The sequence below is a fragment of the Capricornis sumatraensis genome, chromosome 16 (genome assembly GCF_032405125.1).
Source record: "Capricornis sumatraensis isolate serow.1 chromosome 16, serow.2, whole genome shotgun sequence".
NCBI classification, from domain to species: Eukaryota; Metazoa; Chordata; class Mammalia; order Artiodactyla; family Bovidae; genus Capricornis; species Capricornis sumatraensis.
The window spans coordinates 53,159,606-53,184,306 of NC_091084.1; the positions used below are offsets into that span (position 1 = coordinate 53,159,606).

At 38.3% G+C, this 24,701-nt stretch overlaps 1 protein-coding gene across 1 annotated transcript in view; it reads right to left on the minus strand.

Annotated features, from left to right (window-relative positions):
* FCHSD2 (FCH and double SH3 domains 2) overlaps positions 1 to 24,701 on the minus strand; it is a 244,574-nt gene that overhangs the window by 147,628 nt on the left and 72,245 nt on the right. The window contains exon 4 of the mRNA XM_068988167.1: positions 6,207 to 6,283. Coding sequence (XP_068844268.1) covers positions 6,207 to 6,283 — 77 coding nt within the window. The remainder of the gene's footprint in view (positions 1 to 6,206; positions 6,284 to 24,701) is intronic.

Here is a 24,701-nt window from a genome sequence, read left to right on the forward strand (position 1 = left end):
ACACAACTGAGCGATTTCAATGTTCAATGTTATTAGAGTGAAGACACTCTGATTTTATTTTTACTTTTACAAAGCAGAAGCTTTGTCTTATTCACTCTAGTATCCTCAGCACATAGAACAGGGTCTGGCATAGCAGGCACTCACTCAATATATATTTATGGGAGGAAGGAGAGGAGGGAATGATGGAGACCAGATTCAAATCCAGGATCTGTCTGGCTTCCAAACCTCTGCTCTTCTGTTGACGTAAGATTGCTCTTGGTCCCAGCAACACTATTAAAGAATTTTTTAAAAGAGTCTTGGACTTCCCTGGTGGGGCAATGGATAGGAATCCAACTGCCGATGTAGGGGATATGGGTTCAATCCCTGGTCCGGAAAGATTCCACATGCTGCACAGAAACTGAGTCTGCAAGACACAACTACTGAGGGCCATGCACCTGAAGCCTGTGCTCCGCAACAAGAGAAGCCACTGCAATGAGAAACCTGAGCACCACAAGGAAGAGTAGGTTCTGCATGCTGCAACGAGAGAAAGCCCATGCAAATCAATGAAGACCCAGTGCAACCAGAAATAAAATAAAAAGTAAAAAAAAAAAAAAGTGTCTTCACTCTAATAAAAGGGTATCCTAAGTTCTTTGTGTATATCTTATATAATTTGTGCCTCATATCTCCTATACCATTGTTATCTTTTTTTTGTTAAAATGACTCACCTTTTAAATTAAGATATATGCATCTTACAATTTATATTCTACTATAATTGAAAAATAAAACTTGCCATAATTAAGTTATAATTAGTAGAATTAAAAAATATCAATCTAGGATTCCTCACTGGTCCAGTGGTTAAGACTCCATACTCCCCCTATTACAGACTGAAGTCAGACAGAAAGAGAAAGATAAATACTGTATATTAATGCACATATATGGAATTTAGAAGGACAGGACCAATGATCCTATATGCAGGGCAGCAAAGGAGACACAGATGTAAAGAACCAACTTTTAGACTCAGTGGTAGAAGGCAAAGATGGGATGATTTGAGAGAACAGCACTGAAACATGTACATTATCATATGTAAAACAGATGACCAGTGCAAGTTCAGTGCATGAAGCAGGGCACCCAGAGTCAGTGCTCTGGGACAATCTAGAGGGATAGGGTGAGGATGGAGGTGGGACGGGGGTTCAGGATGGGGGGACACATGTATACCTGTGGCCAATTCATGTTGATGTATGGCAAAAAACCATCACAATATTGTAAAGCAATTATCCTCCAACTCAAATGAAAAAAATTAATGGGAAAAAAAAGATCCCACACTCCCAAAGCAGGAGGCATGGCTTTGATTCCTGGGGGAACTAAGATTTCACATACTGCGTGATATGGCAAAAAAATTAAAAAAAAAAAAAAACTGATCCATATACCACCTAAAATCATGCTGTAAACTATTTCTCATATAACTAATACACTAGAAAACAGATCAAACCTTATCAGGAAAAATTTTTATTAGGAAACAAACCAACACATTTATTTGATTGCAGCAGTGGTCACATAAATCTACATATGTGATAAAACACCATGGAACTTACTATGCATACACCTACATACAAACAAGTGCACGTAAAACTGGTGAATTCTGAACTAGATTGGTGGATTGTATCAATATTGATTTCTTAACTGTGATGCTATATTACAGTTATGCAAGATAATACCACTGGGGAAACTGAGTGAAGACTGTCAGAGTGCTCTTTGTCTTATTTCTTAAAACTGCACATGAAACCATTATTACCTTTTTTAAGAAAAAATTAACAAAATCACAAATCTTTCTTGATTTGGAAAACAACATCACACATCAAGAAGACTCTAGAAAACGCTGGCAAGTTAAACTCATAATATAAGATTAACTTATATAGTGACTGATACAAGGAGAAAGTATGGTGCTTAATAAATAAGTGTCCACGTATTGTTGGTCTTGGTAGTAGACAGGGAGACTACCCACATCCTAGATAACAGAAGTAAAGGCAGGGAATGACTGATATTTAGTCCAGTTGAGGTGTGATAAGAACTGCAATACAGCTGCGGCTTAAAGCTCCCAAGAGCTGGGGAACCAAGCATGAAAGAAAGAGAAACAACCAGAAAGGAGGAAAGAAGGGTAATTTGGGGTCAAGATTCCTTGTGGCTTTGGATATCATAATTCTTTAAAAATTTCATACTATTAGAAGGGAGAAACAATACAAGATTTTCAAGTAAGGGGTGAGAGTAGGCCTGTTTTACAAAGACGTATATATGGTTGGTGGTACTGTGGCAAATGAAACTGTGAAAGCAGAGAAGCAGCTACTTAACATTCCTAACAGAAAATGAGGTCTGTTCCCAAGCTGCAGAGTTCATAAAAACACAGATCATTACTAGTCTATAGGCAATATTTAAAGACAGGAAAATAGATAAGATTACTTAAAATAGTCACTAGAAAGCTGAGGGAACTCCAAGGAATATTTACATAGAAAAGATCTGCTATGGTTTGAATCTCTGTGTTCCCCCAGAATTCATATCTGGAAATCCTATTCCTCAAAGGTGATAATGGTATTAGGAGGTGAGGCTTTGCAGAGGTGAAGGCAGAATGCTGCTGCTGCTGCTGACTCTGTGTGACGCCGTAGATGGCAGCCCACCAGGCTCCCCCGTCTCTGGGATTCTCCAACCAAGAACACTGGTGTGGGTTGCCATTTCCTTCTCCAATGCATGAAAGAGGAAAGTGAAAGTGCAATCACTCAGTCGTGTCTGACTCTTAGCGACCCCATGGACTGTAGCCCTCCAGGCTCCTCTGTCCATGGAATTCTCCAGGCCAGAATACCGGAAGGGGTAGCCATTCCCTTCTCCAGGGAATCTTGTTTTTGCTGACTGTATAGAGCTTCTCCATCTTTGGCTGCAAAGAATATAATCAATCTGATTTTGGTATTGACCATCTGGTGATGTCCACGTGTAGAGTCTTCTCTTATGTTGTTGGAAGAGGGTATTTGCTATGATCAGGGCATTCTCTTGGCAAAACTCTATTAGCCTTTGCCCTGCTTCATTCTGTACTCCAAGGCCAAATTTGCCGGTTACTTCAGGTGTTTTTTGACTTCCTACTTTTGCATTCCAGTCCCCTTTAATGAAAAGGACATCTTTTTTGGTGTTAGTTCTAGAAGATCTTGTATGTCTTCATAGAACCGTTCAGCTTCTTCAGCATTACTGGTCGGGGCATAGACTTGGATTACTATGATATTGAATGGTTTGCCTTGGAAACGAACAGGGATCATTCTGTCATTTTTGAGATTGCATCCAAGTATTACATTTTGGACTCTTTCATTGACTATGATGGCTACTCCATTTCTTCTAAGGGATTCTTGCCCACAGTAGTAGATATAATGGTCATTTGAGTTAAATTCACCCATTTCAGTCCATTTTAGTTCACTGATTCCTAAAATGTTGACCTTTACTCTTGCCATCTCCTGTTTGACCACTTCCAATTTGCCTTGATTCATGGACCTAACATTCCAGGTTCCTACGCAATATTGCTCTTTCAGCATCAGACTTTACTTCCATTACCAGTCATATCCACAAATGGGTGTTGTTTTTGCTTTGGCTCTGTCTCTTCAGTCTTTCTGAAGTTATTTCTCCACTGATCTCCAGTAGCATATTGGGCACCTACCGACTGGGGGAGTTCATCTTTCAGTGTCCTATCTTTTTGCCTTTTCATAGTATTCGTGAGGTTCTCAAGGCAAGAACACTGAAGTGGTTTGCCACTCCCTTTTCCAGGCTCCAAAATCACTGCAGATGGTGACTGCAGCCATGAAATTAAAAGACGCTTACTCCTTGGAAGAAAAGTTATGACCAACCTAGACAGCATATTGAAAAGCAGACACATTACTTTGCCAATAAAGGTCTGTCTAGTCAAGGCTATGGTTTTTCCAGTGGTCATGTATGGATGTGAGAGTTGGACTGTGAAGAAAGCTGAGTGCCGAAGAATTGATGCTTTTGAACTGTGGTGTTGGAGAAGACTCTTGAGAGTCCTTTGGACTGCAAGGAGATCCAACCAGTCCATTCTGAAGGAGATCAGCCCTGGGATTTCTTCGGAAGGAATGATGCTAAAGCTGAAACTCCAGTACTTTGGCCACCTCATGCAAAGAGTTGACTCATTGGAAAAGACTCTGATGCTGGGAGGGACTGGGGGCAGGAGGAGAAGGGGACGACAGAGGATGAGATGGCTGGATGGCATCACTGACTCGATGGATGTGAGTCTGAGTGAACTCCGGCAGTTGGTGATGGACAGGGAGGCCTGGCGTGCTGCAATTCATGGGGTCACAAAGAGTCGGACACGACTGAGCGACTGAACTGAACTGAACTACCATACTTTTAAAAGGTAGGTTGTATAAGCTAGCCTGGGGGCATAACCTTATCCTTATTTCTTTGGTAGCCCACATACTGAATTTCAAACAAACTTGGAATATAACCTATCTATAAGTTGGAGTTCTTCTCTACTGTTCAGCAAGCAACCTTTTCCTAAGTCAGGCTTTACTTACATCAGCAATACTGTTAAGGTTTCTTATATATCCTTCAGTTTTCTAGCCCTGTTAAGAAATTATCTTATAACCCAGTAACCTGATAAATATTCAGATTCCAAACCACACATTTCAATACTGAGTTCTTAATTACCCTGGATTCTCTGCTATTGCTTCATGAGTAATAATTAGTCTTAACTCCAACCAGAGTGCAAACTCTGAAACCCTCAACACTAAGGACAGTCTTGAGTACAAAAGCTAATAAACAGTTCCAAATTAACTGCAAAAAAACAAAATTATAAATACTTTAAGGATATCTGTATGGATTGGGAGAAAATATTTGCAAATGATGTGACCAACAAGGGATTAGTCTCCAAAATTTACAAAGAGCTCATGAGGCTTAACAGCATTAAAGCAAACAATCCTATCAACAAATGGGCAGAAGATTTAAGTAGGTATTTCTCCAAAGGAAACATACAGATGGCCAAGAGGCACATGAAAAGATGTTTAACACTGCTAATTATTAGAGAAATGCAAATCAAAACTACAATGAGGTATCACCTCATACCAGTCAGAATGATGGATACATGCACCCCAGTGTTCACTGCAGTACTCTTTACGTTAGTCAAGACACAGAAGCAACCTGAATATCTATCTAGAGGAATGGATAAAGAAGATGTAGTACATATATACAATGGAATATGATTCAGTCATTAAAAAGAATGAAATAATGTCATTTGCAGCAACACAAATGTACCTAGAGATTGTCATACTGAGTGAAGTAAGTCAGACAAAGAAAAAATATCATATGATATCTGTTTTATGTGGACTTGAAAAAGAAACGATACAAATGAACTTACTTAAAAACAGACTCAGAGAACAAATCAGTTTCTGGGGGAAGGGATAGTTAGGGAGTGTGGGATGAACATGTACACACTGCTATATTTATAACGGATAACCAACAAGGACCCACTGTATAGCACATGAAACTCTACTCAATGTTATGTGGCAACGTGGGTGAGAGGAGGGTTTGGGAGAGAATGGATACATGTGTATATATGGCTGAGTTCCTTCACTGTTCACCTGAAACTGTCACAAAATTGTTAATCAGCTATAAGACGTCTGTACGACGACACAATTTATATTCCACTGTCACCTACCTTCTTTAAAATTTGTATGTGGATGTTGACTAGTCAATTTCTGGATACCCTGGGTGTGTATAAAGTATACACACACACACACACACACACACAAACTCTTTTTCCCTAGGCTCACAGAATTCTGTCTTTTCAAATGTAGAATTTGTTTCAGAAGTAAAGAATCAAGATCATGATAGAACATTATTATCCTGTTTCATTATTGCTATAATAGTGTGTTTCATCTATAGGTCACTGAGGAAACAAGTTGTGTTCCCTGTCATCTATCTACTTTAAATGCTTTATGAGAGTGTCCATCAATTAAACAGAATGTAACTAGACTTAAGACATATGAAAATGATCTATTGCATATACATTATATATGTTGCAGAACATTAACAGTGTTTAATAATTTTGACATTCTATCTAAAAACACAGCAGAGGAAAGGAAGAAATTTTTTTAAAAACTGGAGTCTTTATATTATATATATGTGACATGGCTCTGTGTGAAACAAGTTTTAAAGAAAATGGGCAAAAATACTGATTAAGTTACCTGTAATCATTCCGATCATCAGCTTTTATTCCAGGCCAATCTCTCTTCAGATACTGACTAGCCAACTTCTGGATACCCTGTTAAAAAATACAAATGTAATATAAATTAAATTATAAAATAAAGATTGTGCTATAAAGGAAGCTCTTTTCCTTAAAATATACTACTTAGCAAATCCCATCTTTCTATATGTAAATTTAATTCAGAAGTAAAGAACCAATGATAAACGGCAGAACACTATAACTGGTTTCATTATTTTCAAAGTCTTCTTTTGTTCTCATTTTTAGGAAACAGGTTAAGTATAAAGATGAGAAAATTGAAACTTAATTGAAATGCTTCTCATTTCACCAAACTATGTGACCAGCCATAGAAACAAACTACCCCTGGTATATCACAGGGAACACAGCTGTCCACCTCCAGAGCTCTGATGACTCAGTTTGACATCTCAATTTCCCATCATTCCTCTGTTGCAGCATTTACTGCATTTCTGAATCCAAGGAGCCAAACTCATATACCAGAAAATAGTATAACACATTCAGTTTGGAGCAGACAGATAAATACTGGCTTGAAAAATTAATGCACAAACTCTGGTGCTATTCCATACTAGTAATTTTCAAGACAAGACTTCAAGGTTTTTTTCTTCTTCTTCTTCTTCTTCTTTTTAAATAATACCATAGCACAAATCACTTAAATGGGAAAAATTAGTTTCACAAAGAAATACCCAATTATTGCTATCCATACAAACATGAAGCTAGACAAAACAGCATTTATTCATAACAGGTAGAGTGGGTATCAGAATTTGAATAGAGAAGACGATTTCATTGGCAAGAGAGGTTAAATTACTCACTCTGAGTATAGAACATACTACTTTTGGAAGGAAACATATGTGGTCCCCTAATATTGTAACAGGGCCCAATGTAAAGGATCAGAAATCGTTAAGTTTGGGGTATTCGTCTCCATACATGCAACTTTAAACGGAACAAATAAAGTGCTGAGATGAAGAACAATCACATTAATTGGCTGCCTGCTTTCAGCACAAATTGCCCACGTAAAATCGATGGTGCACTCTATACATGAGAACTTTCTAGTAAGGTCTGATGCCACATCAATTTGGCTTAATTAAATTCACTGTTGAATGCTTCTGTTTATTATTTTTTTAATGAGTCCAACCAAGAATAATAGAGAAGCTCCTTTGAATCTCAATTCCTTTTGAACTTGGCAGTAGTTTGGTTTCACTGTCTTCAGGTCCTATGTATTCTGAAAACTAACAAACAATTGCATATCCACAACACTCTCACTTACATGCCTTGTACTTTAGAGAATACAATTATTAAAACTTCTCTGAATCTGGACAGAATTTTTTTTCAATTCTGTACCTTTTTCAAAGCATTATTTGTATGAAATATCTTCCCATCACTCTCATTCCTACTGGCTGAATTCTCACTGTTCCTCCTTTAAACTGATTTTTAAATTTCCTAACACAAAATATTAAAATGTATATAAAGAAAAATGTAGAAAGTTTCATTGCCTGTTTGGTTTCGTTTCATTAAAAGAGAACAGTTTATCATTCTTTCTGCATTTGTTAGCTTGAATTCTTTTTTAAAGAACTATCCCCTCATGCACTATTTGGGTATGCTAAGATACAATTCTTATAGCAAAGGCAAGGTAAATATTTGACTGTCTAGTTTTGGTCCAAAAGTGAAGGATGAATTTTTAAAGTAACATTATGCACTCACATGTTTTGAATAACAGATGAGTTTCAATCTATTGCAGTCATTATTCTCTCAGTGCTCCAAATGCTACATCAGTGGTCAGTGGGAGTTCCTCCAAGTTGGCGCCCACATTATGACCCCAACATATTTAAATAATTTTGTTTTCTTTTACAGTTCCTACTCAAGATCTTCAGTAAGCTAGTTTTCCAAGGAATTCTGATTCCTTTCAGACAGAAACCATATTCAGAGACCACAATTCTGGCTACTTCCTTATCCTTTTGCTCATACTTTGTATCTTCCTCTAAGAGGGCTTTTCTAATCACACTGTATACAAAGTAGCTCACTTTTTACTCAGCTGCGGAGTCTCACACTACCCTCAGTTCAGTTCAGTTCAGTTGCTCAGTCATGTCCAACTCTGTGACCCCATGAATCGCAGCAGGCCAGGCCTCCCTATCCATCACCAACTCCAGGAGTTCACTCAAACTCATGTCCATCGAGTCGGTGATGCCATCCAGCCATCTCATCCTCTGTCGTCCCCTTCTCCTCCTGCCCCCAATCCCTCCCAGCATCAGAGTCTTTTCCAACGAGTCAACTCTTCACATGAGGTGGCCAAAGTATTGGAGTTTCAGCTTTAGCATCAGTCCTTCCAATGAACACACTATCCTACAGTACTCATAATCCTTATACATTGCTCACTGTTACTATGTGGTTTCAATATGTTTTGTCTATTTGCTGACTATAAGCTCTTTCAGCTATCAATCTTGTCATTTTTTTTTAATCACTCTGTCTCCAAGCTATATGTAGCAGAGCCTAGTATTCAGTTGATACCAATAATGTTCCCTGACTGCATAAATAAATGCCACCTACATAATTTCATTCCTACTGTATAATACTCAAATTCCTTTTGTGTTTTTGCCATTTGGAGTTAGAAACATTTAGACCAAAATTTCTCTGGGTCCTTAATTTTCATACACTCAAAGAGAAAAAACATATACCAGATTTCTAACATTATGACCAGATGGTTTTAATATGATAAATAAGCTCATTAATAAAATTACAGTCAAATTTGACCATCTTCATTATCAAAAGGGAACACACATGTGGATACCCAAGCAATGAAAACAGAACATATTTTATGAAGATTCAAGTAAATTAAGATTCCTGAATGCAAAGAAATCATAATGCGTAGACAGAGTAAGAAGCATTCAACATAAAATGGGAAGCAACAGATAGGTTACTGCCTTAAAAGTAGCAGTAAGTGATACAAGTACCCAGGAGAAAAAAATTACCTGATATTTTCCTAACAAATTAATTTAAATAATATTACAGTGACTTTTTCAGTTTAATCACTGCTAAAGTGGCTGCAGAACACTCCATACAGAACATAGCCTCAGATTATGAGGACTAAGAGGGCAGAATGGCAGCACTCTAAAGATATATAAAATGAACTCATTAACAAACATCTCAACATTCTTATTTCTCATAATTCCATTAGGCCCTGTTACAATACAGAAAAATTTTTGGACACTTAGAATACACAAATTCTACTTTAAGTCTCAAAACTAGTTAAGTTTGAATTAGAATCCCTAGTTATCATTCTAAATCTTCACCCTCAAAATCATTTTGAAGCAGATTTTATATAATTCTTTTAAAAGTTTTTGAAATTATTTCAACTTATCTTTTTTGTGCATTATGAGTTACAAAAGCAATTTCTAGAGCTCTAAACTACAATGTTGAACTGTATTAAACTGAATGGAGCCCTTCAGAGATGAGATGAGGGATTCATGAAATAGACAAACAGCGAGAGCTTTAGATGAAAGACTTTATTCAAGTTAGTTCACAGAAACAGGAATCATGACTCCTGTGTGTTCCATGCAGCTGTTCAAGATCTAATCTGCATGGACGCCCAAGAAATACTCCATGGCCCTGATAGGAAAGGTCATAAATAACATTGCATGCTTCTGAAAGCATTATATACTTAACTGGTCTACCTTTTACATCATGCCTAAGGCTATATCTTATGTATAAAAGGTTTCTTTATACAGAAAATAAAATCTACCATGAGTAAATGGCTAAGGAAAATAAACCTGTGGCTGGCAATTTTTTTTTAAGTGTTTTTTTTTTTTTTTAAATCTCTTCCCTAGCCCACAGTATTATTATCTAAAACTGGTGCATTAGACATACAATATTTATTTATATTTACATTAGTATCATTAAAATATAATGCTGATTTGATTTCTAATATAGTTTACTCTGGAGCAGTGGTTACCACAAAAATGTACTATCAATATACTCTTTGGAACACCCGATAACATCCCATTTCAACTTTTAAAAAGCTATCAGTGTCTGATGTAAGACTTGCTTTGTTTCACCTCTCAATAACACTTGTTATATTGCTCTAACAAGTGAAGCAACACAAAGAAAGTCCCTGTTCAATAGACACTGGGAAATGGACTGATGGCTTAACCTTTTGTCCATTTACCACAAGAAGCTGAGCAGAAGTGTGCTCTGTGGCTCTCACACAGGTTATTCTGTATCCAATTTTGTCATGAAATTCCCAATACTGTGTAAATGATTGTTAAAAATTAAAGTCCATGGAATAAGTTGGATACTTCTCAAACTGATGTATATTATACAATGCTTTTACTATTCTAAAATTATTTTAATAGTAATAGAGAACTTAACATCCTCTCCTTAAGGGAAGTTTTGAAATATTTTTCATTGTTTTGTACAGCATATAAAAGTTAAGGTAAAAAAAACCCATCATTTTAAATTACATAATAAATTGCCTTTGCATACTTTTCTATTCATTCCATGATAAAATGAGGTATTAATCTCATGGTACATATTAAACATGTATTTACATATTTTAAGACTCTTCCTTTTATCAAAAATAAAGATTGTGTTTAAATGTAATTATATAAGAAAAAATGTAATTATGTAAGTTCTAATGACATATTAGGGAGCAGCAGAGGATGTGATGGTTAGATAGCATCACCAACTCAATGGACATGAATCTGAGTAAACTACAGTAGATAGTGAGGGACAGGAAAGCCTGCCGTGCTGCAGTCCATGGAGTTGCAAAGCGTCAGACACGACTCAGCAACTGAACAACAACAACATATTAAATGACCTATTTGATTTTAGAACCAAACAGAATAAAAAAGAGAAAGAATTTAACACTCACCAATGATGAAAAAAAAAAAACTCTCAAAAACTAGCAACAGAAGGAAACTTCCTTAACCTAATAAAAGGTATATACAAAAAGCCTACAGTGAACAAACTTCGAGTAGAAAATGAATGCTTTCCCTTTAAGACTGAGAATAAGGCAAAGATGTGCTCTCTCACCAGTCCTTTACAACACTGTATATGTAGTCCCTAGTGGCTCAACCAGTAAAGAAACTGCCTGCAATGCAGGAGACCCAAGTCCAATCTCTGGGTTGGGAAGATCTCCTGGAGAAGGGAATGGCAACCCACTCCAGTATTCTTGCCTGAAGAATCCCATGGACAGAGGAGCCTGGCAGGCTCCATGAGGTCACAAAGAGTCAGACACGACTGAGTGACTAACACTTTCAGTTTCATGTACAGTCCCACCTAGTACAAAAAGGCAAAAAAAGGAAGTTAAAAGAGATACAGATGGACAGGAAAAAATAAAACTACCTTTATTTAAAGATGACATGATTGTCTATGTAGAAAACCACAAATAATCTACAAAAAAATTCTCCTGGAACTAATAATTAAGTTTAGCAGGTGGCAAGATACAAGGACAACATGTAAAACTCAACTGTTCTCCTGTGCACCTGTAATGAACAAGTAGTATTTGAAACTTACAAAAAAAAAATAGGATAGCATTGTGGGCAAAATGAAACTCAGGAATAAATCTAACAAAATACATGTAAGAACTATAGAGGGAAAAGTCCAAAACACTGATGAAAAAAAATCAGAAAATCCCATGTTAATAGATTAGAAGAGTTCACATTATTAAGATGTCAGTTATTCTGAATTTCACTTATTCATTCACGGCAATCCAAATAAAATTTCCAGAAAGCTAAATATCAAAAGACTGATTTTAAAATGTACATGGAAAGGTAAAGGTACCAGAAATAGCCAAACAATTCTGAAAAATATGAACAAAGTCAGAGGACTCACATTATGAGTTCAAAGCTAATTACAACACTACACTATAATGTTACAGTGTGGTATTGGCAAAAGAAAGGACATATAGATCAATGGATAGAAAAGAGCCCAGAAACAGATCCATACAAATATAGTAAACTGATTTTTCACAAAGCACAAATGCAATCAGATGAAGAAAGGATAGTCTATATGAGTAAATGGTTGGAACAAGCGGATAATCAAATGTCAAAAAATGAACATAAACACATATTTCATAACTTACACAAAAATTAACTCAACATAGTTCATAAACATAAATGTAAAGCACATGTACAAAACATGTAGGGGAACACAAATCTCTTCTACCTCTGGCAAAGAGTTTTTGCAGGTAACATCAAAAGTAACACATGAAGGAAAAAATTAAAAATTGGACTTTATCATAATTAAACTTTCCTTTGGGAAAGAAACTAGGAAAAATACATGCAAATCACATATCTGATAAAGGACTGCATCCAAAAGATATACAGAGCCCTTAAAACTCAACAGTAAGGAAAAAACCAACCCAGAAAGATTTGAACACACACTCCATTAAGATGATGTAATGATAGTAAATAAGCATATGAAAAATACTGAACATCACTTGTCACTATGAAAATGCAGATTATAACAATGAGGTACCACTACATACCTATTAGAATAGCTCAAATCTAAAAAAATAGTACAATGTTAAACGTTAATGAGAATGCAGAGCCATAGGACATGCCTCTACTGGCGGAAATGTAAAATGGTACAACCACTCTGGAAAACAATTTGGAAACTTCCTATAAAATTAAACACTTCCCATATGACTCAGCAATAGCACTCCTAGGTAGTCCACAACACTGATGAGAAAATTTATGCTTACACAAATCCCTGCACATGAATGTTTCAAGCGGCTTTATTCATGAAAGTGGAAGTAGCCAAGACATCCCTCAATAGATGAACAAACTATGGCACCTCATTACAACAGAGTACCATGCAGTAATAAAAACTAATTAAAAAATAAAAACTAATTAAAACATTTGTACAACTTGAATAAGCCTTTTTTCTTGTTAAAATTAATTTATTTTTTTATTGAAGGATGATTGCTTTACAGAGTTTTGTTGTTTTCTGTCTAACCTCAACATTCATGTTGAAGTTTTTTCTTCTAGAAAATTTTTGGCCATGCTGCATAGCAGGCAGGATCTTAGTTCTCCAGCCAGGGATTGAATCTGTATCCCCCACAGTGGAAGTGTAGAGTCTTGACCACTAGACTGCCAGGGAAGTCCTGGATAAATCCTAAATGCATTTTGCCAAGTGGAAAAAAAACAAATAAAAAAGCTATCTATACACCTTGTGAAATAAAATATGTGTTGGTCTTTGTCCCTAGTTCCTGGCACAGAGCTCATAAAACTCTTGTGGATAGAGGTGTTAGGAGAATTTTGTTCTAACATTTAGCCTTTGAGCCCCAGTTCATGACACAGAGTTCCTAAGTCTCACTGATTTTCCTGGGTGATAGCAATGTCTTTTATTCTATCAGGTGACTTGAGGTGGGCTCTTGGATGAGGGCTGGTCACCAGAAAGACCAAGTCATATTTCTGGAATTTCCAGCCCCATTTCTTAATCTCTAGAGAGGAGAAAGGGGCCAGATTGGAGTTAATAATTGATCATACTCACATGATGAAGCCTCCATAAACATCCCAATAGTATGGGGTTGAGAATTTTCAGGTTGGTGAAAATGCACAGATGGTGGGAGAATGGCATATCCAGGGAAGGCAAGGAAGCCCTACACCCCTTCCCACATACACTTGCCCTATGCAACTCTGGCAGAGATGATGAGAGTTCAAAATGTGGTGGAGACACTGGAGATCAAACCAGACTGATAAAGATATTTAGCAGGGAAATTTGACATGATAATGGTTGGCAATGGTCTGCTTCCCTGGCGGTTCAGGAGTAAAGAATCGGTCTGCCAACGCGAGTTTGATCTGTGGGATGGGAAACTGGAGGAGGAAATGCCATCTACCTCCAGTACTGTGTTGGGAAAATTCCATGGCCAGAGGAGCCTGGCAGGCTTAAGTTCATCTAGGGTTGCAAAGAATTGGACAAGACTGAGCAAATGAGAAAAAAATGCAAAAAAAGCAAAATGGCTGTCTGAGGAGGCCTTACAAATAGCTGTGAAAAGAAGAGAGGCAAAAGGCAAAGGAGAAAAGGAAAGATAACCCCCATTTGAATTCAGAGTTCCACAGAACAGCAAGGAGAGATAAGAAAGCCTTCCTCAGTGATCAGTGCAAAGAAATAGAGGAAAACAATAGAATGGGAAAGACTAGAGATCTTTTCAAGAAAATGAGAGATACCAAGGAAACATTTCATGCAAAGATGGGCTCGATAAAGGACAGAAATAGTATGGACCTAACAGAAGCAGAAGATATTAAGAAAAGGTGGCAAGAATACACAGAAGAACTGTACAAAAAAGATCTTCATGACCCAGATAATCACGATAGTGTGATCACTCACCTACAGCCAGACATCCTGGAATGTGAAGTCAAGTGTGCCTTAGGAAGCATCATTATGAACAAAACTAGTTTAGGTGATGGAATTCCAGTTGAGCTATTTCAAATCCTAAAAGATGATGCTGTGAAAGTGCTGCACTCAATACGCCAGCAAATTTGGAAAACTCAGCAGTGGCCACAGGACTGGAAAAGGTCACTTTTCATTCCAATCCCAAAGAAAGGCAATGCCAAAGAATGCTCAAACTACAGCACAATTGCACTCATCTCACACAATAGTAAAGTAATGCTCAAAATTCTCCAAGCAATACATGAACCGTGAACTCCCTGACGTTCAAGCTGGTTTTAGAAAAGCAGAGGAACCAGAGGTCAAATTGCCAACATCTGCTGGATCATCGAAAAAGTAAGAGAGTTCCAGAAAAACATCTATTTCTGCTTTATATGACTGTGTGGATCACAATAAACTGTGGAAAATTCTGAAAGAGATAGGAATACCATACCACCTGACCTGCCTCTTGAGAAACCTATATACAGGTCAGGAAGCAACAGTTAGAACTGGACATGGAACAACAGATTGGTTCCAAATTGGGAAAGGAGTACGTCAAGGCTGTATATTGTCACCCTGCTTATTTAACTTATATGCAGAGTACATCATGAGAAACACTGGGCTGGAGGAAGCACAAGCTGGAATGAAGATTGCCAGGAGAAATATCAATAACCTCAGATATACAGATAACACCACCCTTATGGCAGAAAGCGAAGAACAAAAGAGCCTCTTGATGAAAGTGAAAGAGCAGAGTGAAAAAGTTGGCTTAAGCTCAACATTTGGAAAACTAAGATCATGGCATCCGGTCCCATAACTTTATGGGAAATAGACGGGGAAACGGTGGAATCAGTGGCTGACTTTATTTTGGCTCCAAAATCACTGCAGACGGTGACTGCAGCCATGAAAAGAAAAGATGCTTACCCCTTGGAAGGAAAGTTATGACCAACCTAGAGAGCATATTAAAAAGCAGAGACAGTGAAGTAAGCCAGAAAGAAAAACACCAATACAGTATACTAACACATATATATGGAATTTAGAAAGATGGCAATGACGACCCTGTATGCAAGACAGCAAAAAAGACACAGATGTGTATAACGGACTTTTGGACTCAGAGGGAGAGGGAGAGGGTGGGATGATTTGGGAGAATGGCATTGTAACATGTATACTATCATGTAAGAATCGAATCCCCAGTCTATGTCCGACACAGGATACAGCATGCTTGGGGCTGGTGCACGGTGATGACCCAGAGAGATGTTATAGGGAGGGAGGTGGGAGGGGGGTTCATGTTTGGGAACGCATGTACACCCATGGAGGATTCATGTAAATGTATGGCAAAACCAATACAGTATTGTAAAGTAAAATAAAGTAAAAATAAAAATTAAAAAAAATAAAAAAATAAAAAATAAATAAAAAGCAGAGACATTACTTTGCCAACAAAGGTCAGTCTAGTCAAGGCTATGGTTTTTCCAGTAGTCATGTATGGATGTGAGAGTTGGAGTCTAAAGAGAGCTGAGCACAGAAGAACTGATGCTTTTGAACTGTGTTATTGGAGAAGACTCGAGAACCCTTTGGACTGCAAGAAGGTCCAACCAGTCCATCCTAAAGGAGATCAGTCCTGGGTGTTCATTGGAAGGACTGATGTTGACGCTGGAACTTCAATACTTTGGCCACCTGATGCGAAGAGCTGACTCATTTGAAAAGACCCTGATGCTGGCAAAGATTGAAGGCAGGAGGAGAAGAGGATGACAGAGGATGAGATGGTTGGGGTGGCATTACTGACTCAATGGACATGAGTTTGGGTAGACTCCAGGAGTTGGTGATGGACAGGGAGGCCTGGTGTGCTGTGGTTCATGGGGTTGCCAAGAGTTGAATACGACTGAGTGACTGAACTGAACTGAGCAAATGAACACACAAGAGGAAGAGATAAGAAGGAAGGAGACAGCAAAGATGACTCTCTGTATTTTGGCTTTATACAAATGGACAGATGGTGGTACCTTCCCCAGGGATGAATACACAGGCAGGCTACTTAACTGCAGAAAGGGCTGCTGGATTATTATACAAATGATCCTAGATTTAGCAGAAGTATAAGAAAAGAGAAGTCACTATCTCTCCTAAAGTGAGAGATGTCAGGAAAACCTATGTGAACTTAAGTACTCTGGAACTGGATCTGAAAAAGGCAAATACGAATTTGACCACCTGAGAAAGGAAGACGGTGTTTCAGGTTTTGGCAAAACTTAGGTGAAAAAAACACTGTGATATAAAAAATAACAGGGAAAATGCAGAGAAGCGTCGTTGGGGTAAATTTTTACTTCAAAGAAACCAACTTGCTCTTTGAAGCTTACATTTACACTTTATATAATGAACTCTTCTTTAGTATTTAGGAGATAACTACTCTCAAAGAAGTTTTCCACGAAGTTATTCCTGTACTTTAAGAATGACCCTCCAATGTCTTTCTTTTACATAATTCAGAGTAAAAGCACTATTACTACCATTGTGCTTAAAATGCAATCATAAAAACACATTTACAAAGATGTTTTCTTGAAGAGTTGTGGTCTTAATAATAACTAGGATATATCATTTTAAGTTAATTTACTGTGCTTATAAAGCTCAGTGTTTCCTTTAATATAAACAAGAGGTAGAAAATTATCTGCTTGAATTATGCTTAGCTCTCCAATGAATGTTGCTGTTACAACAATGAAGAGAAAGTATGTGCATAAATTCTGTTGGACTTAAACAGAGAAGACATGTTAAATGTCCAGTTTATACAATGCTGTTGCCAATATAACTTGGAAGTTTGTCCAGTAAAAGGTTATCTTCCTTTTAGGAGGCAAAAGGCCAAACCTACCTGATATTAAATACTAAATGTCAGTTATCTGATCATTTTCAAGTTCACGTCAACCATCTCACTCCAGTTTTGTTGACTCCTATAGAGTTCTTCCACTTATTCCCAAACGATTTATATACAAGTTTTAATCAAGAGAAAATCCTACTGACTAAAAGCACTGACTTAGCTTCTCTCTCTCTTACTTCAATAGTTTTTACTGCATTTTTCCATTTTTCGGTAGACTGTTTAACCACAAAATGATGGTTATACTTTTATGAATTTTTTTTCTTCCCCCCACATTTTGGGAATTTTTCTTTTCACATTGCTAGAAGCCATTAGTAAGAAAAACAATAGTTTTCACCAAGTGTTACAGTCATCTTCCAATAGAGATTTATATTATTTGCTGTCAACAAATAAATTTAAGGGATTTATTTTATAATATTTAAAACATTACCAATTGGAAGACATAAATGATGACACATTTTTAGAGCAAAATATACTAACTTTGCCTTATTTAGAATGTTAAAGAGTCACTAGACATCATCAAAATTATGTTTTTTTCAATTGTTAAAATTAAAGTTAGATTTCAAGGCTTGGATGAGCTGATACCTATTTGTAAGCTTCTGACTGAAGGGTCTTATTGAGGGGGAAAAACAAGGTAGGTGCTGTTGTTTTTAAATAATAACAAAAGTGTTATATTAGTCAACATAACTGAACTATCCACTTGATCTCAAAGACAGCTATAAAGGCAGTTCCTTCTTCAAGCAGAAACTGGAATGTTTCAAATCAACAAGCAAATAATTTCATGGGCTGGACCCTTTGCTTTTTGTTGGTCAGTCGTTAACTCATGACTGACTCTTTGGACCCCATGGACTGCAGCATGCCAGGCTCCGCTATCCTTCACTAGCTCCCAGAGTTTGCTCAGATTCAGATCCACTGAGTCAGTGATGCTATCTAGTCATCTCATCTTCTGCCACCCCCTTATTCTTTTGCCTTCAATCTTTCCTAGCATCACGTTTTTTTCCAATGAGTTGGCTCTTTGCATCAGGTGGCAAAAGTATTGGAGTTTCAGTTTCAGCATAAGTCCTTCCAATTAATATTCAATTCTTCAGGATTGACTGCTTTCATCTCCCTTGCAGTACAAGGGACTCTCAAGAGTCTTTTTCAACACCACAATTCAAAAGCATCAATTCTTTGTTGCTCAGCCTTCTTTATGGTTCAACTCTCATATCTGTACATGACTACTTAAAAAACCATAGCTTTGACTATATGGACTTTGGTCAGCAAAGTGATGTCTCTGCTTTTTAATATGCTGTCTAGGTTGGTTACAGTTTTCCTTCCAACTGAGGAGGGAAAAGCAAACCACTCCAGCATTTTTGTTATAAGAACTCCATGAACAGTATGAAAAGCATCCTTAGTTATCCTGAAATAGAGGGGGGCAATCCAGAAGAGACAGACGAAATGTGACTGAATATATAGGTCAATGAAAGCCATTCTTCCTCATTTCTCCTGTTGGATGGAAAACATAATTAACCATTAAAGTTAATAGCTGAGTACTTAATATCCGCACTCAAGTAATATTTAAAGTCAGGCTTCTCTGGTGGCTCAGTGGTGAAGGATCCACCTGCCATTACAAGAGATGCAGTTTCAATCCTTTCCTGGAGAAGGAAATGGCAACCCACTCTAGTATTCTTGTCTGGAGAATCCCATGGACAGAGGAGCCTGGTGGGCTACAGTCCAGTTCAGCTCAATTCAGTCGATCAGTCAGGTCTGACTCTTTGTGATCCCATGGATGGCAGCACACCAGGCTTTTCTGTCCATCACCAACTCCCAGAGTTTGCTCAAGCTCATGTGCAATCAGGTTGGTGATGCCATCCAACCATCTTATCCTCTGTCATCCCCTTCTTCTCCTGCCTCCAATCTTTCCCAGCTTCAGGGTCTTTTCAAATGAGTCTGTTCTCCACATCAGGTGGCCAAAGTACTGCAGTTTCAGCTTCAGCATCAGTCCTTCCAATGAATATTCAGGACTGATTTCCTTTAGGATGGACTGCCTGGATCTCCTTGCAGCCCAAGGGACTCTCAAGAGTCTTCTCCAACAACACAGTTCAAAAACATCAATTCTTCGGTGCTCAGCCTTCTTTATAGTCCAACTTACACATCTATACATGACCACTGGAAAACCATAGCATTGACTAGACAGACCTTTGTTGCCAAAGTAATGTCTCTGCTTTTGAATATGCTGTCTAGGTTGGTCATAACTTTCCTTCCAAGGAGTAAGCGTCTTTTAATTTCATGAATGTATTCACCATCTGCAGTGATTTTGGAGCCCCAAAAATAAAGTCAGTCACTGTTTCCATTGTTTCTCCATTTGCCATGAAGTGATAGGACCAAATGCAATGATCTTCGTTTTCTGAATGTTGAGTTTTAAGCCAACTTTTTCACTCTTCTCTTTCACTTTCATCAAGAGGCTCTTTAGTTCTTCTTCACATTCTGCCATAATGGTGCTGTCATCTGCATATCTGAGGTTATTGGTTGATTTTTCTCCCAGCAATCTTGATTCCAGCTTGTGCTTCGTCCAGCCCACCGTTTCTCCTGATGTACTTTGCATATAAGCAGAATGACAAATACAGCCTTGATGTACTCCTTTCCCAATTTGGAACCACTGTGTTGTTCCATGTCTGGTTCTAACTGTTGCTTCTTGACCTGCACAGAGATTTATCAGGAGGCAGGTAAGGTGGTCTTCCCATCTCTTTAAGAATTTTCCACAGTTTGTTGTAATCCACACAGTCAAAGGCTTTGGCATAGTCAATAAAGCAAAAGTAGATGTTTTTCTGGAACTCTTTTGCTTTTTCTATGATCCAACAGATGTTGGCAATTTGATATCTGGTTCCTCTGCCTTTTCTATAGTCCATGGGGTCACAAAAAGAGCCAGACATGACTCAGTGACTAAACAAACTAGCAAACAAAACAAATATTTAAGGTCACCACCTTACGCAGTAGATGCAACATGAGTTTTTAGAGGCTAAGTAATCTGTATAAGATTAGTTAAGCCTGGGTTCAAAATCAGGTCTTCTTTCAAAGTTTAAAACACTTTCTGAGCACTCAATTATTACTCTCAATCCCTGGCAAACACTGATCTTTTTACCATCTCTAGTTTTGCCTTTTCCAGAATGTCATATATTTGGAATAATATAGCATTGTAGCCATTTCAGATCAGCTTCTTCCACTTTACAAGATGCATTTAAGTGTCTGCTGTGTCTCTTAGTGGCTAGACAGCTCAGTTCTTTTTATCACTAACTACTATCCATTGTCAAGATGTACCCCAAGTTGTTCACACTTTCACCTACTAAAGGACATCTTATCTGCTACTAAATTTTGGTAATAAACAAAGCTACTATAAATACTCATACAGTATAGGTTTTTTGTGTGAACTTAAGTTCTGAACATATCTAAGCAAACATCAAAATGTGCAATTGCCTGATTTTGTGATAAGACTGTGCTCAGCTTCCAAAAGTGGATGCACCATTTTCCATTTACTCTAGCAATGGGAAACCATTGCTCCACATCCTAGACAGCATTTGGTATTGTCAGTATTTTGGATTTCAGCCAAACAAGTATGCAGTGGTATCTTACTGGCAATTCCTTAATGACTATGATGTTAAGCATCTTTCATATGCTTATCTACCACCTGTATATCTTTTCTGTTGAAGTATCAGGTCAGGTATGTGACCTATTTTTTAATTGGGTCATCTGTTTATTATTGAATTTTAAGATGTGTTTGTATACTTTCGATTTAAGTCCTTTATCAGACGCATGTTTTGCAGATACTTTCCTCCAGTCTTATCTTTTCATTTTCTTAACAGTCTCTTTCTCAGAGAAGACATTTTTAATTTAACATCTGTATTTTCAACATTGAGTTTGATTAACTAAGGCAAAGGAATCTTTAGACTTAGGGAGACAGATTAGTGAAAAAGGAAAAAACTAAGGCTCCAAGGTTAGTTCTGACAACGGACTAAGTATGAAAATATGTACAGGTGGTATTTCACTCTAAAGTAGTTATATGATTATGATTATGATTACATATAATCTAACTTTTGTGAATAATAATCATAGAACTCTGAACTGAACTAAACTCTGCATAAGATGAGAAAGTTTTATGCAAATCATTTCATAATTTGGCTGTTTTGAAAGTTTCAGTCACCATCATTTTTTCTTAAAATACAGGTAATCTGTAGATCTCATTTCTACAAAAATAACTTCTCATTCCTAATGCTTCTAACAATACCAGTAAGAGAATAATGTTCACAAATTCAGAAATCTTTGTTAGAAAGCAACATGTTATCTTCTGTTGTTTTTGAATGATCCTTTATCAAGAGAAAATTTTATTATACAGCTATGTACAAGTGCTATGAAGTAACAGAGTAAAACCCACTAGACAGATTTGAGAGACGGGAAAAGCAGAGTCAGGGAATGTTTCACAGAAAAAGTGATATTTGAGTTGGGCCTTAAAGAAAGAAGTATAAAGGACTTCCCAGTGACCAGGGAGAGGGGAAATGATGTGCACACACAAATGTGTCAAGCATAATAATGGGAAGGAACTGGGGAGTCAGATAACACTGGATTTAAATCTTGGTCCATTACTCTCTAGTAGTACAATGATAAACAAGTCCTACTCCTTTCTTATCTGTAAAATGGAGGTAAATTCATGACTTACAGGGCGTGTAAAGTTTAAGCAAAGCTATTTTAATAAGCATTCAATAAGTCTTAAATATCCCATTGAAATTTAAAGGAGGGAGTAATCATCAGATCTTTATTTCTAGATCAATGATGCTGATGTGGAAGCTTCACTATAAAGAGAAAGGTGGGTGATCCAATCACGAAGTTACTGTGTGCTCTAAGCAGTGCAAGGAGAAAAGAAAAGAGATGCTCCAAAGCAAAACTGCAGCCTGGGAACTAACACATGTTGTAGGGGGGAAAGACTGAAATCAAGTGAAATTGTTACGTAGTTAGAATAGGAAAAAGGAGTCCAGAATGGTGGCAGCTAAAAGACAAAGAAGGGAAAAGCCCGTGAAAATGGAACAAAGGAAGGTCTGAGGACTGGAGTGTGGACCTCAGGTAAAACAAACAGCCCTCTTGGCTAGCCCAATCTACATAGGGCAGGCCCAAGAGATGGAGAAAAAACATAAAAAGAGGAGGCAAAATTGGGCCAGGGGCTTCTCTCCTCTTCATGTCTTTTGGGTTGGCCTGCCCTCATGCCTCAAGGATATATTCTCCTTTGCTTTTGAAATAAAACTAGACTCTTAACACTCACCCAACCAAGGAAATTATATGCGGCTGTAACACTGGTCCGTCCGAGGGCTGTAACACTGGTCCATCCGGTGCTTCAAATTTTTGTTGTGATGAGACAGAACTGAGGAAATTACACGCTCTCCCGACATCTATGGTGCCGTGACTCAGATTTAACCCAGCTGAAGCAACCTTGGCTTGGCCCCCACAAGATGGAGGCCAAGCACAGCAGAAGCTCGGCGAAAGCTTCCACAGTGGAAGAGGAACACAAAAAAAAAACCAGCACAGGGAAGGTGACAAGAAGCCCAGTGTGCTGGAAACCGGATAGCAAAAACAAACGCAACAGAAAGCTCAGGGAGCTCAGTCTCAGATTCCAGAAGACCTCCGGTTAAGGTAGGAGATCCTCGCTCCTAAGGCTGGAAGGACATATGTATGGCTAACAAAGTCTTACTTCCTTTACAATCTCTCTTGATTGTAAACGGTTCCTTTGCAATCTCTCTTGATTGTGAACGACTCGTTTACAATTGTTTCTTGTTTCCTTGAACCCCCCGTGAACAGGTGAGCGGCAGTGGGTGCAACTGAGGGACTCTGGCAGGGGCTACTCCTCAGTGTGTCCCAAAAGCTCCACTATTTCCTTGGGCCCCAGTAGCTGTTGCCCAAGTGGGTGGGGGTTCATCTGTCCTTAATCTTCTTTGTGTCAAAGATCAGGCCAATGCAAACTGTGAGCACGGGTCAGGTATTTAGCAGATTTTCCAGCAGGTTATGAAGGGTCTTCCTAATATGTTTTTCCCACTGCTTTTTCCTCCTGTCCCTCAGCTCCTCTTTCCATCTATGCCACTGCTTACAAAGTATTGGGCAAGTAATCATCTTTCCATTTCTGAAAGTTGTGCTTGAAACCATTTACCTAAGACTGGGACTCAACCCCATGTGGCAGGGACCCTGTGCTGTATGCTTAGTCACTCAGTCATATCCAGCTGGGACCTGAGCCTGGCCAAAACCCCCAGTGCCCGGTTTTAGGACCTAATGAAGCTCAGCCTCTGATGCCTTACTGCAAAAATTCAGTGAGAGACACAGGGATAAGTAAGAGGTGGATTTGTTAGGATTCAGAGAAAAACACACTCCACAGGGTGTGGGCCATCGCAGAGGGTGAGGGCGCTGGCCATGGAATCTGGTGTGGTTAGTTTTATGAGCTAGGTGATTTCATATGGTGATGAGTGGGGGGAACCACCCACTCCTCAGTCTTTTGACAGTGCCTTGGAACTGTCCTGGCACCTCTGTATCATTTAGCTTGCAGACTGGGGCTCAAGGTTTAGTTGAATTTAACTTGTCATCCTGGACCCATTTGATTTTAATTGGTTTATGTTATGCCCTTGAGCTATGTCATTCTTTCAAAAGTTGTGCCCTGACTCCTTCCCTCCTGTTTCATGCTCTTTTCCTGAGTCCCATCTGGGACCACAATGTTGCCTCTACAATCTTCTGGAGGGACAACCAGAAAACAGCTGGCCCTTGGGAGAGAAAAACTGTACAATATCCAAGCCCTCTAGATAGTCAGGCCTTCATCTTCCATGTTTCCTACAACATGTGAAACAACAGCATCTCTCAATGGACCCGCCAGGGTGGGTGACGGACACACAATGCCTGCTAGAAGTCCATCTGTTGGTGGCATCCCTTCAAGGGCGACTGGGCTTCCAGAGATAATGTTTGCCACTTTGCGAGTTAGCCCTGCAGGCTGTTTGGGCCCAAACCCTTGCCACACTTCTCCTAAAGTTACAAACATAACTTTGGACCAAATCTCCACTCCACTTTTATGGAACACCGGATCTGTTGCCTCTTCTGAATTTGTTCTTAAGCCACTTACTAACTCTACAGTCAGGACTCTGCCCCCTTGTAGGCCACACTGCTCCACCCTACTTATTATTAAAATACTCTTAATGCCCCTAACAGGACCAGATAACCCACTCCTTTGTCATGACATCTGCTACTACCTAA